General features: G+C 33.6%; 1 protein-coding gene across 7 annotated transcripts in view; it reads left to right on the top strand.

Moving 5' to 3' along the window:
- The window catches only part of LOC127706765 (uncharacterized), a 61,439-nt gene extending 46,659 nt beyond the window's left edge, over positions 1-14,780 (top strand). The window contains exons 1-3 of one of the 7 annotated variants that reach the window (XM_052211440.1): positions 2,588-2,745; positions 11,263-11,360; positions 11,821-14,780. In XM_052211440.1, the coding sequence (XP_052067400.1) occupies positions 11,837-12,856 (1,020 nt within the window). In that variant the 5' untranslated portion in view covers positions 2,588-2,745; positions 11,263-11,360; positions 11,821-11,836 and the 3' untranslated portion in view covers positions 12,857-14,780. Of the gene's footprint in view, positions 1-2,587; positions 2,746-5,206; positions 5,510-11,262; positions 11,387-11,820 lie in introns of those variants that run through there. The other 6 variants (XM_052211439.1, XM_052211441.1, XM_052211442.1 and 3 more) reach the window with 6 other exon arrangements.
- The last annotated feature ends 3,205 nt before the right edge of the window (positions 14,781-17,985 follow it).

Here is a 17,985-nt window from a genome sequence, read left to right as displayed (position 1 = left end):
TTTATGACGTTTTGAAAGGCTATTTTGTTTTTTTTCTGGGACGCCTTCGTCCCAGAAAAAAAAAATAATAGCCTTTCAAGACGTCATAATTATTTGGACTACACAGTATACTAATGCATGCATGCTCTTTCCCAAGTTTTCGGTCGTCTCAAGGCAGAAAAAGAACGTCCAAAGCAAACACTCGTCACTGGGAGAGTTAATAAAAGCAGAAGAACACGTCTTATAATATCGGATAATCATATCTTTTTCATCTGAATTCACTGAGGTTTGGGGGTACCCCCTATGTCATTTTAATTATGTTATTTTAGGAATATTATTTTTAGTTTTTTTCTTTTTTCCACATGCTACCTTTTAATGTTATGGATACGACAAATTGGATATAACTAGTATATCGTTTTATGTTATTCTAGGAATATTGATTTTTAGGGGATTTTTTTATGGATACGGGGAAATTGGACTGGCGTTTTCGCCGTTTACATGTAGGTCCGTGATTTAAGATTATTTCTGGAAATAGTCAGTAGGTCGACAATCGAATAATGAAGGGGGTAGGAAGGGGTCCGATCCCGAAATATCGAATTAAAAGACACGAAAACCCGTAGTCCCGAATTAAAAAAAACATGAAATCCCGTTTTAAAGGTCCTACCGTCCCTCTATAATGTCAAAATTGGATTACGGGATGTTCTTTCAAATTTTAAGAAGGTAAAAGAAACATGGACAAAAACTAATCCATGCAGGTTTCATATTATTTATATTTTGTTTATCTGTATAAAGAGAACGATTAAAGTTGGGGGAAATGAATACTCAGACAGGAAAAACAAATGACTATATTTCGTATTTAATGCCCATAAACAAATACACACAAAAAAAATTCAGTGTCGAAATTTTAGTGAGGCAATTGCCTCACTTGCCTCAATGGTAGTAACGGCCTTGGATACTATATGCAATGGGTCAACTATATTTAAAGCATGTAATGATTGTAAGGTGTACGTGTTTGTCTGGCAGGGTTCATCTGACCGTGGCCTCATTTTAATGGGTCATTGTTCAATGTTAAGTTTTCCTGGTTAAGTTTGTTTCTTAGATGTTCAATAGGTGAACTATGTTTAAAGCATATTTGGTGTATAGAATGATTGTAAGGTGTACATGTATTTCCAGTTTGGTTTATCTGACCTTGACCTCATTTTCTTGGATCATGTTAAGTCTATGTGATAGTTGTAGTAAAGCTTTATATTAGGACTATTAACATAATATCAATGGTTAGTAAAGAAGGCGAGTCATTTCAGCGTGTGCACTCTTGTTATACCTACTTATATATCTTGAGTATCCTAACTTTTTTTTCGGAATAATACTTGTTTTTTTCATTCACCTTCCAAATTTAATTTTAAATGTTGTATCCATAAAACAGCAAATTAGGAGAACGATGGTATTAGATTGTAAACAAATTTGAATCATGAATTTTAAGGCTAAGAAGTGTTGTAAAAAGTTAAAAAAAATGAGTACGTCTGAGGCTGTCAATCTGCATAAAAGATCTTCCAATAAAGGAATTGTTTACTGACAATTCCCATGGAAACCTAACATATATTCCCACTACACGTACCAAAGAAGAAATCATGAGTATTCATAGATCTGTTCTATGTTCCTTTGGAATATCAACCAAAGATAAAGAACTGGATCTCCCTTCACTGTGCTGGATACCAAAATTACTATTCATTCATTTTTTTCATTTTTGCCTTTTATTTGGAAAACTATAATATATAGAGAGAAACTTTAAGCAAGAAAAATGATCATCAAGACAAGATCTACAAAAAGTCAAATGAGTGAAATCGTCAGAGGACTTTTAATAGGAATTATTGCTCTTTAATGACGATTCTTACCATTTTTTGTGTGCATTTTTGCACATTATCTTGAAATTTATAACAGATGCACATTTCAATATTTTGGGAGAATGGTCATCCATGGATATTCCAGATATCTCGGTGGTCTCGTGGTAGCGTATTCACCTCGAGTGCGGGAGGTCGTGGGTTTGAACCCTGGTCGTGTCAAACCAATTGCATATCATCTTGAAGATTATGATAGATATATAGAAACTTTAAATAGCAAAAATGATCAGCAGGACAAGATCTACAAATAATCCATCATGGCTTAAATCTTAAGTCGACTCGTTCATTGAGCTAAAATAATCAAGCTTTTAATTGATACAACTTGATTTATGGGGAAAATTAACTGTATATATTTTCTTAACACGATAAAATCATCAGAAAACAGAAAACTTTCCCCTCAAATTGCACGGATTATGTGTTTGATTTTTCTTCATTTGGTTGCTCATACTTGACCGAGTACCAGGACGTCTAACCACAGAAAAGGTAATACGGAGTCAAAAGTCGGTAAGATGAAAATAGTCTATTGACTCCTTAGAATGACTAGTTAGAGAATGAAATTCCTATGAGAAGCTAGCTTTTCGTAAGGTAAACATTTTCATAAATAAATATAAAACCAGCCCTTTGTGCAGAACGATAAAAAAAAAATAGCGTCGTTCACGGTAGAAAATATTTTTATCGTGTCCCACTTTGTATTTATTAAATGACCGACAATTAAGTAATGGTTTTAATTTCAAAAAAATGTGTCATGTGTGACAACATCGATTCAGGATAAGTAATAATCTTGACAAATACACGTTTATGCATGATCCACTACAAGAACACCCGAAGCAGCTTGTTTATGACTAAATGTTGAACCTATTTGATGAAAGTATGTATCTTTAATTTTTCAATGCTACTAATAGTGTATTACAATAAGCCAATCTACCTGTACCACAATCTAAAATGGCGTTAATGTTAAAAACACGAGTCGTAAACGTCAGGGGTAGGAACGCATTATTTTCCGAGTATGGGAGACAATATATTACCCCTATCCCGTCTCGTGTTAATGTCATTAAAAAGCTAATATATTCACTTCATTGATGTGTATCATGACTATTTGACAAACATTACTTTTGACACCACGAAATTTACGATCAGTGCAAACAACAAACATGTACAACTGAACAGTTTCAAAGGTCTGACAGCACCATCAGAGGCCGATTAAGTGGGGGGAGCAGAGTGCCCAACCCCCTTATGGAGCTACATGTATGGTTAATCCGTATACTTTTGTCATTTCCCACTGCAAACATTGCCTAGTTTGGTCCCCGGGCTCCCCCTTTTTCAAAATCCTCGATCCGCACCTGACCATGTTAGATAAAAGTAAAATTCATTTCGTGTTTCAGAAGTTAAACACTTTCCTGGATTTTGATCATCACCCTCTTCTTGGTATAGAATACCATCGAAGGTGTAAAAATATACTAGTAAGTTGGGTAAAATCTTTGAGATGTCCCCCACAGTTAACATTTGTATTGAATTGTATCGATTGACTTGGACAATAGGGGATTAACAACAAAATGTGATTTAACAGTGTAACTGAATGGACAGTGTCAAAATAATATTTATTTATTTTACCATCTTCTGCAGTGTTAAAAGATTATTCTCTCAAAATCATTTAAAAAGATTCTTTTTTTCTGAAACCCAAAATGCATCATTGTTTAAATATATCTGGTGCAGCCAGGCCTCAATACAGCTCGAGTTGCACAGGTTTTTTTTTGTACACTCACTTAATTTTATGGTGAAAATACAATTATGTTGGTCAAACAGTTATGATGAACCTTAAATTCTGGTGGTGTTGAAGAAATTCCATACATCCTTATCAAATGAAGTGCGGGGGTGGGGGGGAAGAGACAGATTATCATACCATTATAGATCTATTTGTACGAGGTATTTTAATATCAATATAAATTATAGCAAAGTAAGTCAATGAATGAGAAAAAAAGTAAATAAAAATATGAATGCGTTAATTTAATTAATAAGTTGACATATAGAGAAATAAGGAAACAGAACAAATAGATAAAGATAAACAAGATAAACAAGACATCAGACATTGTTATTTACCAATCATGGATCTTTGTTTGGTAAGATACGTGAAAATTATAGTACAAGTGTTTATGAATGATAATTATTATAAAACATGTGAGAATAAACGTTTTCAATGAAAACATACAATAAAATATTCATGAGTAATACAGGATATTATTACACTATAAAGTGAGGTCGATTTAAAAAAAAATAGATATGAAATATATAAAAAGGAAATAATAAAACAAGTAACCTAAGACCACTAGTTATAGTAGTATCAGAAGTAACATAGTTCCGTATTTAGTAGACTAGTAGTTTGCACAACACTGAGGAACTATTATAGATCCCCACAATACAGAGGTCACCAAGGGCCAGCTACAAATAGTATATTCATAACACCAGAAGTCCATTACTAGACTAGTAATGGACTTCTGATAACATCAATAGTGGTTCTCCTCATGAAAAATAAATAGCAGCAATAGGGTTAGTTGTTGCCACTAGGCAAGATTCATCAAGGGACAGTGCTCAAGAACTTACTAATGGAAAAATTAAGGTTCAAGTGATAAAAAAGAGGGGGTAATTTTATAGCATCTGAAATCTAGTCACAAATCCCAAAAGGGAATATTTTGATAGATATATTGTGTCAATCCCATAGACTTTTCATATTTCTTAATAAATATGAATTATTCTGATAACACTTTCTCCTCTTCATTATTTATTAACAATATTAGTTTTAATGGGGTCTAATTTTTTTTAATTTCCCAAAAATTTTTTATAATTGATATTATAAAAATTTTTTGGGAAATTAAAAAATATATAGTTAAAATTCTATATCCTCTATTTCATACTGCACAGCATCTAAAGAACTTAAACTGCAGGAAAAAAACAAATGGATATTAATTTAAATGATTAATAACTTAAATAAATAATAATAATAATAAAGATTTCTATTACCAATCTAATCTTTCTCCTATTTGAAAAGATAAATAAAAATATAAACGTAACTTGACTTATTCAAGTATAAAAAATAAGAAAACGTGGTATGATTGCAAATGAGACAAGTACAGTTTTTGAGTGTTAAGTCAATAATTATTTTACGAACAAATAAGGCACACTACACGCCAATATGATTTATTTCAGAAAAAAATGTAGTTCTGACAAATTTAAATGTTTATTCCTTCATGTTCACAGGACAAAGCTTTTATGTTTCCTTTGTGTTTGTATTTACTTTTAAAAGTCTTTCATCACAAAAAAAACCATTAAAAATCAATATAACTGTTCATCAACTAACCATGAAACGTCTTTCAATCTCTGAGACTCAGGTACTTGTGATAACTTAGTCATGCAAATTTGAGGTAAGTTATATATATTAATATTTCAAAAAAGCATAATAACCCCCCTTTTATGTAATGCATTGACAATTGCTCCCTTTTGTTTTAACGGCTTACAGTAAACGCTTTTTCAAGTTGCGCATAAATTAACATTGGACGAACGTGACAACCAGTTGATTTTCGGAAGGAGGGCAGTCTTATCCAAGACAGGATAAAAACGTATGGTCTGCCCAACAAAGTGTAAGAAATAATTGTGTACAAAAGTGTAGAAAAAATTCGAAATGTCGATTTTTTTCTTTATTTTTGTGACTATCTTAAAACAATAGGAATACAATTAAAATTATAAATTACAATAATAATCAGTAACACAAACAATTAATGGTATTTGCAACTAAGGTCCTCATTATTTGACAATGACTTTTTTACAACATGGGCGATACAGGTTCTGGTGAGCCTCTTTTTTCTATTCGTCTTCATTTTAGTTTGTGTATAGACAGTATGAAATCTATTTACCTGTTTGTTTTAGTAAACGTTTCACATCTTGTTTAAGGGGACGTATTAGTAAACACAAACTCGTAGCTGCATACATTTTGTCATTGCTTTCAAACTGTTACAGTGTGCATTTCGAAGCACAATTAGGGCAGGGGCGACCATTTTATATTGTGGACAAATTGAACACAATAGAAAATAAACTTTTCGTGAAAAATAAATAACCGAGACTCGCCTAAGGTGAACATGAATATTCCGTCAGTAAAAATCCTCGCTCATCCCCACAGAATATGAAATTGACAATGATAAGTGAGACAAAAAAAAAAAAAAAAAAAAAAATCCGAGGCACAACTCTCTCTTAAATATTCGATCAGATCTAAATTCAAAGATTCTGATTGTTTTTTTTCTTCTTCCGGCACATTTGTTCTTAAGCTGTATTTGATATTTGGTATTATGATATCGAATAGTTATTGCGCTTTTAAAACTCACCCTATTTAACTGAATACGTTTCTTGTTATCGCTACTCCTTCGCAATCGTAAAAGAAACCGACAATTTGTTTCCCAAATTGTTCGTTATATCCTCAGGATTTTGAAAATTTTCAATAATTTTGACCGAAGCGATTCGGAGACTCCATATGAAAGTTTTTCCCCTTAATGTATTATAATTTGCTACTTCCGGTTTACAATAGGTTACTTCCGGTTTGTAGATAATAACATACTTCACACTTGATCCAAAAGTACATGGTTTTTAGGTACTTTTGCACAAATTAAGTGTAAAATATGACAACTTCCGGTTTACACAAGGTCACTTCCGGTTGTCCTTATTCCGAGGGGGCCACAACATATGTTTACCAACATTATGACGAAGACCCTAATGGTTTGATAATGTACCATTATGAATAAATGGCAAAGATCGTAATCTCGAACGTCAGATTGACCTTTGACCTTGATCTCAATTTCAAGGTCAAATATCATAGCCTAAAACCAAAAGACCATGGTCTCTACTCTGCGGTTTATGAGAAGTTACATCACCATGCAGCTTATTTCAATTATTCCAGGGGAGAAAACTATAAGTTGTTGCCATATCACTTAGACCTGTCGTAACTAACAATTTGAAAAAAAACTTTTGTCGATACCTTTTTTTACGGTTTCTCAGAAGTAGCGATATCAAGCTTTAGTCAAAATTTAGAACATGACCGTGACATAATTTTCTTTTTGTAGTTTCTTTAAATTAAACACACATTCATGCATGTATTAATTCTGAATAATTTGTCTTTTACATGTTGTAAAAGTCCAGAACATTTACACAAAGTAAAACACATACATATCTTACGGTAAGGATTCAGATCAAGTTTAAGGCAAATGATAATATAGAAAATTAACTCATATAATATAATATAACTTAACTTTGTTCTCATTATTTTATATAATAGAAGAACTTTTCCTCCTCATTTAATTTGCCAAAATTTTTCACTTTATAAGATATGATAGACAATCTGAGTCACACTTTGTTTAAACTTTTCATAAATGACATACCTGCTTGTCTTAAGAGTTCGTCTGATCCAGTCGTTGTTAATTCAAGATCAGTCCACTGTTTATTATTTAAGAATTGAATGCTTCTTTTTAAATAAATTTATTGGGATGTAAAAGCGTTGACCGAAGCACATTGTGTATGAAGCGCTTTCGCGCTTCGTTCTAAAAATGTGTGCACGGTCAACGCTTTTACAACCCTATAAAATTACTAAAAGAAGCATTCAATACTTGTAATTACATTTTTTTGCTAGGATCATGAAAACACGATTTCTATCAAGTTTTTCTTTTATTTACCTGTGCACTTTATTGTGGAAGCTCGTGTCATCATGAATGCTGCATTTCATTTTGAAATGAAGGTTAATCTCAGAATGACGCGAGATTGTTGTTAGCCAATCAAAATAACGTATTATAATGAAACATACATGTAATGTAATTATATGCTGATGATATTGTAATTTTTTCAACCTCAGCAACAAGGCAGGCAGACATATCAAACATAATTTTTATTTTAATGACATACTTATTGATTGTATTCAACATTGTGAATATTTAGGAATAACTTTTAGTGCATCTGGATCTTTTTCCTTCGCTCAGAGAGAATTGTATAAGGCGTTAAAAGCCTACTACAAGCTATGAAAGGACTTTCTGTCACTGAATCCAAGTTTTAAAAAAAGCCTTCTTGTATTTTATTTGACCATACAATTAAACCTATTCTTCTATATAGTTCAGAAATTTGGAGAATTTAAACTCTAATTTCAAAATATTTTTTTTAATCTATGACTACAAATGTGGATCAGGCTTATCCTAAGCTTCTTTCAGAAAGACTACATATTACATTTTGTAATCATTTTTATGGCGTTGGCAAAAGGACAACACATTTTGCCACTCTTTCTGAACTAAGTAGATTCCCTCTGCAAAGTCCAGTGGCGGATCCAGAAATTTTCATAAGAGGGGGCCCGCTCCAGTCATGCTTCAGTGATTCCCTATATAATCAACCAAATTTTTCCCACAAAAGGGGGGGGGCAGGCCCCCTGCCCCCCTAAATCCGCCTCTGAAGTCTAAGATCAGATACTGGCACAGGCTTGAAAATTTGGGTTCATCTTTTCCATTACTAAAGGAAGCATATTTAGAGTAAAAATTATTACACGAGTCAAAAATTCCGTCATGGTATGGATCATTAAACTTCTTTCTAAAGAATATTAAAGGGGTTGGCAATTTAGCTTCTGCAAGCAATTATAGGTTTAAACTTTTATACAAAAAAAATGCTGTACCAGTACTATGAGGATCAGTGGGGACTCCAATTGCACAACTGTGCTGATGGAAAGCTCTGTAGTTACAGCACTTTCAAGGCAAATTTTATTTTATTGCGATCCCCTGAGCGGATGAGAAATTTTACTACATTACCTATTTCGTCACATAGACTTAGAATTGAACAAGGTCGATATCATGGTATATCTCGACAAAACCGAGTAATCAAATCAAATCAAATCAAATCAAGTTTATTGTACAAAAAAGGCCTCCAGCCCACGGTACAAATATTAAATTACACAATTTATAATTTTGCCATCTACAGTTACATATTACACAATAAACAATAATCACATTACATATTCACACATCATCATATTTATAAATCAGTCATCAGTAGTGTTCATTTCCACTTATATTTTACTATACATTCAAAATGTCAAAACTTCATCTCGAAATACTTTAGCTTTCATAATATATATTGCCAGATTTTTTAAAATACAAAAATCATCAGTTTTAAACAGATTAATCAGTTTTTCTTTGTTAGGATTATTATGACACCATATGGGTAAAAAAATTCTCCTTATATCACACAAAATCGGACAAACAAGTATAAAGTGGTATTCATCTTCAATTTCATTTGTATTACAAATTCTACATAATCTATTTTCCCTAGGTTGATTTTCATGTCTACCTTGTTCTATAGCAAGGCTATGATTAGAACATATAATGGAAAAAATTTCATGTTTGAGCTTAAATGACAGCTTTTGAATATTTTCATTAATAATAATAACATCTTTAATTTTCGAATAAAAAGAACATTTGGAAGAATTACCAATATAATCTGACCAAGTTTGTAAGTTCACATCTTTTAGTCTTTGTTTAAATAACAACATAAACAGTTTTATATCTCCAACACTTTGGTTTTCCCATACATATTCAAATCCATATGAAAATAAAAGTTTTTGAATTTTCGTACACCAGTTTATTTGTCCATTTTCATTCATTTTGAACATCATACGGTAGCATTGTTTTGGTAGTCTGCTATCATCAAGGTTTTGTAGACTTAGAAAATATTTAATAGGCTTGCACATATAGTTTACGTAGAGTTCATAACGACCACATTCACCTCTTGCTATGTGATGATTAGTTTTTCGAGTATGTCTCAGGTGAAATTGGTGATGAAAAACTTTTTTTTTATTTTCATGCACATCTTTAACGAGGAGAAACTGCTTGTACTCCAAGATTAACTCACTCTGTCCTTACTTTAAGCAACTTTAATGTTGATATATTAATATCTGTTTGTGATCGGATTGATGAAGGCAAAATGTCTTTTCTGCATTAGGCACAAGGATACAGTCAACAAGGATACAGTCAACAAGGATGGCATGGTGATAACCTAGACTCACCAATAATAATAATGTTCATTTTTGTTTTTATTTTATCATTGATAATCAGAATTATTTCCATTATTATTTTTCTATTTGGTATTAGGTATACTTGTGCATGTCATTTAGCATCGTCCTTTGGTGCCTCTTGCAGTCGGATCACCTTACAGTATGTATCAACCCCTCTGCATGAGGCACGAGAATGACATGCCAGATTTGTGCATCTGCTCGTAATATTTTAACCAAATTGTCTATTTACATACATGTGTACCATGTAAAGAAGATGATCTTTTGATGTAATTTTTTGAGTTTGCAAAAAGCATCAGATGATAATGGAAATTCTGACAAATTCTGTAAACGGAAACAATACTTTAACATAGATTTTACAATGTTATAATGTAGTTAAAACTTTTCTAGCTCTAATAGTGACGCTGTCAACGTATATTTGTTCCGCCTAACAGAAGTTCCACTGGAAACTTTGTTATAAACAATGTCATAATATCTATTCTTGTTGGAACAAATATTCTATACCATTTATTCCGTTAGGAACATTTACTGTAATATTTATTCCAGTGGAAATAATATTCCAGAATATTGTTTCCATTTGGAACTTATATTATGAAGGAACTTCTATTCCGTGACAATACTCTTTCTATACATGCCTATACTTTTGCAAAACATAACACGGTAAATCCTTATAACATTAATCAAAATTAAATTCTCATGTTTGCGGAAGCCCAACCCTCTCCTTAACCTAGGACGGGGTGTAACAGCACAACATAAGAACAAACTATAAAAATCAGTGGAAAAGGGCTCAACTTATCAGATCGATACAAAGCACAAAAACAACTTACAAGAACACTAGACACAAAACACTGATCTGATAGTTCTCCCAATTTCCGTTTTTATAGATGGCCCGAGTTGTCTTAGGGCCGAATTACTTGTACCTTGGCATAACTGGTTTGCGTTCTTAAGTGTGTGTGTGTGTTTAGGGGGAGGTAGTGGGTACCAGTAGGCTGTGAATAGTGGCAATATATATACTTTTTCGTCATTTCATGCGCATGGATATAAAGTCCCAACAAACTTTGAAAATAATTGAGGTAAATGCATATATACAAGGCATGCACGAATAAAGCATCATAAAAGAGAAGTGCTTGAGTAAAAAAATAAGAAACTTAGAGGTCATCAATTTTTCATATTTATCTAATTATAGACCTTGTTCTGCTGGTCATTATTGCTTCTTACAGTTTCTATGTAACCAATGGGCATTTAAGGGTAATAACTCTGAAAGCAGACAATTTCGGCCATATTGACCAAGTAGATCTTGTTTTTCAGATCATTATTGACGATTACAGACTTTCTCTATCAAGCAGTAGGGGGCTTGGTGACTGGCCGAGTGGTATAAATATTACTAGCATGTCAACACTGAAGATGTAAGTGCAAGCCCCGCACGTGGCAGGTGCGTTCGACTCTAAACTTAATTGACTAGGATTGCAAGTTTTCCTGTCGGTGCTCTCTCCGGCATCCTCCACCAATAAAAACTGGTCGCCACGAAATAGCCAGTGCTGTAAATGGCGTCAATAAACAAAAATCAATCAGTCAATCGTCTTAAACAGTATGGAAGAAATAACCAAAACTATTTAAAAATATCCATAAAGTGCAATAGCTCGAATAAACAGTCAACCAACAATGACAAAATCACTGGAATAAACGCTCCTCGATGTAACGACATTACTACCCGTGAAGATGTTAACTAATTTTATAATCAATGTATAGACTTAAAATTGCTACAACTTAAAAAACGATATTTTTTTTTATTACAAATAACATTTTTAGCAAAGATATACTGAAATATTCGACATTTTATCCATTTCTGCTTTCTATTTTATACAGAATATAAAGAAGAGGTATGTTGACAAAAAAGAGATTTTTCATTGGTTTTATGGTATTAGGCTTCCTTATTTTATGGAGTATAATACACGGAAATATTATAACGACAATGATGGATCAAGCAAACATGGCAATGCATTCGTTAACAATGCCTACACCTGGCCAGTATAATTTGTCCTATGAATTGAAATCCATTCGTCACGATTGTGGACAACTTTGTAATACATCAAGACAAGGGTCACCAGGGCCGTATTTTGATCATATACTTGCACCAATTGATTGTAATGCAATATTAAGGAATGCATATGTAGACCGGGGTCATGGATTACCTCTTGCACCGGAAACAATTCCAATAGAGCTAATGAATGAATTTTCAATGAATAATCGTATTCCAGTGAGGTACTGGCACTTAAATAGCCAATATTTAGGTAAAAAAGCATCGAGTCCTGTGTGGACAGAGAAAGCTATTGAAGACTGGATACTTCTAGCAAAAGAAGGTAAATTAAAGGGCAATTACGGTGTAGGAGAAACAAATGCTCTTAGAGATGGATTAAAACATGCACCAGGGATTAAAGACGGTAGGGTTTTAGTAATAGGTTCAGAAATTCCATGGGTTGAGGCATGCGTACTTGAAGCAGAAGCACGTGAAGTAGTGACATTAGAGTATGGCAGTATCAAATCAGAACACCCAAAAGTGAAAACCATGGTCCCGTTTGTATTTCGTATGCGTTATCTTAACAATACTTTAGGAACATTTGATGCCATCGTTACATTTAGTTCTATAGAACACTCAGGATTAGGGAGATATGGGGACGCATTGAATCCGTGGGGTGACATTATTGCTGTAGCACGAGCATGGTGTGTAACTAAACCTGGAGGTTCACTTACAATAGGTGTGCAGTATAAATATAATCATGAGTTTCTCAATTTTAATGCTCATAGATGGTATGGTAAAATAAGATATCCATACTTAACTACAAATTGGAAACAACTTTACAGGGGAATAGGCAAACAACGCGTCCATGTTTTCACGAAATAACAATAAATTCTTGTTTTTCGACAGTTTTACAGATTTTCAGAAGACGTGAATGTTATAAAGAAGAGAGTTACAATTCTACATGCAATGGCAATTTGAATTCGAATCAATTGTCTCCGTGTGCGTCAGCTGTTTGTGGGTGCCGAATTAGGTTATTTAAAAGGATTACGTTTTTCAGTTGAAAGAGGAAGACGTTTGCAGATGAAATGAAGGCAAGCACAACCGTGACAAACAAAGAAACATATATACATTTTGTACTCCACAACGGTATAATGTGAATGTAAACAACCATACGGAATTCAACAATGAGCAAAACCCATACCATACAGTCATAATTATTTAGTTATGTTTTAATTTATCAAAAACAAAATCAATGTTAGAACTGATAAAATAATATTCAAAGATCTTACTACAGTGATAGCCTTTAAGAATTAGTTTATTTTGATCGAGCATCAATCAGTTTACATGACCGTATCCGAGTTTATGAACTCTATAAACAACATCACCGTAAAAAGTTGAATGTGATATCCCTTTTTTTTAATAAGAATTCTACGGGTAAAGCCAACATTCCAAACCAGATCTTTGTAGAGGACGTTAATAAAAGTTTAAAGTAATTAAACGAAATCCTTGACTTGATAAGTACCACTGTTTAAGGACTAAACAAGGGTTGCTCCGAAGTAGTAGTGAGCATTTTCGTCGAACCTGCGACTTTAATCGCAAAAGCGAGACATAGCGATCCTACATTCCTTCGTCGGCGTCGGCGGCGTCCACAAATATTCACTCTTTGGTTAAAGTTTATGAAATTTTAATAACTTTCTTACACTATCCTGGATTTCTACCAAACTTGGACAGAAGCTTGTTTATGATCATAAGATAGTATCCAGAAGTAAATTTAAAAAAAAATCCTGTTTATTCGTATTTTACTTATAAATGGACTTTGACATAATCTTTCAATCAGTTTAATTGAGGTCTTGAGCTGGCATGTCAGTAACTTCTAGTAGTCTGTTGTTATTTATGCATTATTGTCATTTTGTTTATTTTCTTTTGTTTCCTATTCTGACATCGGACTCGGACTTCTCATATACTGAGTTTTACTGTGCGTACTGTTGTACGTTTGTTTTTACTACATTGGCTAGAGGTATAGGGGGAGGGTTGAGATCTCAAAAAACATGTTTAACCCCGCCTCATTTTTGCGCCTGTCCCAAGTCAGGAGCCTCTGGCCTTTGTTAGTCTTGTATCATTTTTAATTTTAGTTTCCTGTGTATAATTTGGAGTTTAGTATGACGTCCATTATCGCTGAACTAGTATACATATTTGTTTAGGGGCCAGCTGAAGGACGCCTCCGGGTGCGGGAGTTTCTCGCTGCATTGCAGACCCATTGGTGGCCTTCGGCTGTTGTCTGCTCTATGGTCGGGTCGTTGTCTCTTTGACACATTCCCCATTTCCATTCTTAATTTTATTATTAGTTTTTCTTCCAGTTAACATTACATACAGTCTGCAGTTAAAGTTTTAAAAAATTTAATAACTTTCTTAAACTATCCTGGATTTGTACCAGACTTGGACAGAAGCTTGTTTATGATCAAAAGCTAGTATCTAGAAGGAAATTTTGTAAAAATTTATTTCCTGTTTTCCCGTATATTACTTATAAATGGACTTAGTTTTTATCCCAGGTAACATTACATACAGTCTGCAGTTAAAGTTTTTAAAACATTTATTAGATTCATAAACCATCCTGGGTTTTTACCAAACTTGGACAGAAGCTTCTTACGATCAAAAGATAGTATCTATAGGAAAATTTTTAATAGTATTCTCCCCTTTTTTTTCTATTTACATGCATTTTTATTGATGAATTGAGGGATAAATCATCAAGCAATGTAAAAATTATCTTCTTTATCAATTGTTCATTCAATAAATTTATGTTTCAACACTTTTATAAATCTATAGATTTTATTGCATACTGTATTCATTTTTTACAAGCAAACGTTTTATTTCATTAACTGTAAATCTATTATGTGCATTCCCCTATCACACTGAAAACATAGACAACAGCAAAAGTAGGCGAGACACTGGGTTCCGCGGAACCCTTACGAATTTTTCAACTTGTTGTCATTCTTATTGTTATAGGTCAAAGGATATTTTTGTTTGAATTGCATTTATTAAATTCCGTTAGATATGTGTGATATGATACGGAAGCCGATAAGGGCCATTCAAAAAAAAAAATTATGTCGTAATTACGACATAAAATGTCGTAATTACGACATAACATGTCGTAATAACGACACCACTATGTCGTAATTTCGACATAATATGTCGTTATAACGACATCACTATGTCGTAATTTCGACATAACATGTCGTTATAACGACATTGCTATGTCGTAATTTCGACATAACAAGTCGTAATTACGACATCACTATGTCGTAATTACGACATAGCTATGTCGTAATAACGACATCGCTGTATATATAAAAGAATATGTATTATGATTGCCAACAGACTAAATGACACAGAAATAAACAACTATAGGTCATCATAATGCCCTCAATAATGAGAAAAGCCCCCGCATAGTCATCTATAAAAGAGGGACGAAAGGTACCAGTGGGAGAGTCCCCGAAATGACAGCTGTTTAACAATTTAATTCAAACGAGTGAAAATAACGGTTTTAATAATGTACAAACAAAGACCGAAACACGAATATGTAACACAGCATCAAATGACAACCACTGAATTACAGACTCCTGACCGCTATCTGATAATAACGACAACCTTATAGTTTAACTTTTCACTTTTTGAAGCGATAGGAATTTCGTAATGGTCGCCAGTAAAGGCAAAGTTTGTATCGTAAACAAATTCATCTTTTTTTTCTGAGAATATTGAACACTTCATGCAATCAAGCTTAATTAAAGTTATTCACTAGCACCTCAGACTTGCACATACTAGAACTTTATTTATAATCAAGTCAAATGAGACCCAGTTGAATAGGGGAGCAATTCAAGCTCCCTGGAGCCTCTAATTATGTTTGGCATTGCAGGTTCTGAATAAGATGAATTTTAAGCTTTTCCCAATAAAGACTATGTTAAACTTTGGACTCATAGTGCTCAGACCCACGGATCTCTGTACCTTCATTTTTACACACTTGTATCTTAATGTACTACTGAGTCTTGATGCAAATTATAACTGCATTGCTATTGTTGGTTCTTAATGAGATTCTTCAAGCGTCCTCCCCATTGAAGCCCTATTATAACTTTGTACCCCAAGTTCTTTTAACCACTGTTCCCCGGGACAACTATCTTGTTGAGAGTTGCGTTTTTGAACAAACCAGCGTATCCCAAGGCCTTGATAACCTCTGTAGGCCCCAATTAAAACAAAAAAAAACTTCAAAATTGGAGAGAAAACTGAAAAAAAATGGTTTCTAACCTCAGGGATATTAACCCTTGGCTATCTTAGATTTAATGCAATCAGTATGCATCAGCATCAGGGTACAGCTCATTTGCATATCATTTGCATATTTTTACAAATACTTGAAATTTAGACAATTTCTGATAACAATTCAGCATGCCAAGGGTTAATATCCCTGAGGTTAGAAACCATTTATTTTCAGTTTTCTCTCCAATTTTGATGTTTTTTCGTCTTATTTGGGACCTACAGAGGTTATCAAGGCTTTGGGATACGCTGGTTTGTTCAAAAACGCAACTCTCCACAAGAAACCAAATGACACAGAAATTAACAATTATAGGTCACCGTACGGCCTTCAACAATGATCACAGCCCATACCGCATAGTCAGCTATAAAAGGGCCCGAAATGACAAATGTAATACAATTCAAACGAGAAAAACTAGCGGCCTATTTTATGTACAAAAATTAACGAAAAACAAATATGTAAATTAAAGACTTGGGACAGACACATACATTAAGAATGTGGCGGGGTTAAACATGTTAGCGGGATCCCAACCCTCCCTCTAAGTTTGTAGGAATAGTTGTCCTGGGGAACAGTGGTTAAAAGAACTTGGGGTACAAAGTTTTAATAGGGCTTCAATGGGGAGGACGCTTGAAGAATCTCATTAAGAACCAACAATAGCAATGCAGTTATAATTTGCATCAAGCCTCAGTAGTACATTAAGATTCAAGTGTGTACAAATGAAGGTACAGAGATCCGTGGGTCTGAGCACTATGAGTCCAAAGTTTAACATAGTCTGTATTGGGAAAAGCTTAAAATTCATCTTATTCAGAACCTGCAATGCCAAACATAATTAGAGGCTCCAGGGAGCTTGAATTGCTCCCCTATTCAACTGGGTCTCATTTGACTTGATTATAAATAAAGTTCTAGTATGTGCAAGTCTGAGGTGCTAGTGAATAACTTTAATTAAGCTTGATTGCATAAAGTGTTCAATATTCTCAAAAAAAAAAAGATGAATTTGTTTACGATACAAACTTTGCCTTTACTGGCGACCATTTTGAAATTCCTATCGCTTCAAAAAGTGAAAAGTTAAACTATAAGGTTGTCGTCATTATCAGATAGCGGTCAGGAGTCTGTAATTCAGTGGTTGTCATTTGTTGCTGTGTTACATATTCGTGTTTCGGTCTTTGTTTGTACATTATTAAAACCGTTATTTTCACTCGTTTGAATTAAATTGTTAAACAGCTGTCATTTCGGGGACTCCCCCTCTGGTATCTTTCGTCCCTCTTTTATAGCTGACTATGCGGGGGCTTTTCTCATTATTGAGGGCATTATGATGACCTATAGTTGTTAATTTCTGTGTCATTTAGTCTCTTGGCTACGGAAGCCGATAAGGGCCATTCAAAAAAAAAATTTTATGTCGTAATTACGACAAAACATGTCGTAATAACGACATCACTATGTCGTAATTTCGACATAACATGTCGTTAAAACGACATAACATGTCGTTTAAACGACATCGCTATGTCGTAATTTCGACATAACATGTCGTTATAACGACATCGCTATGTCGTTATAACGACATCGCTATGTCGTAATTTCGACATAACATGTCGTTATAACGACATCGATATGTCGTAATTTCGACATAACAAGTCGTAATTACGACATCACTATAGCTATGTCGTAATTTCGACATAGCATGTCGTTATAACGACATCGCTATGTCGTAATT

Source organism: Mytilus californianus, unplaced genomic scaffold (assembly GCF_021869535.1).
Source record: "Mytilus californianus isolate M0D057914Y unplaced genomic scaffold, xbMytCali1.0.p SCAF_6, whole genome shotgun sequence".
Classification (NCBI taxonomy): Eukaryota; Metazoa; Mollusca; class Bivalvia; order Mytilida; family Mytilidae; genus Mytilus; species Mytilus californianus.
This window is presented reverse-complemented; position numbering and strand designations above follow the sequence as displayed.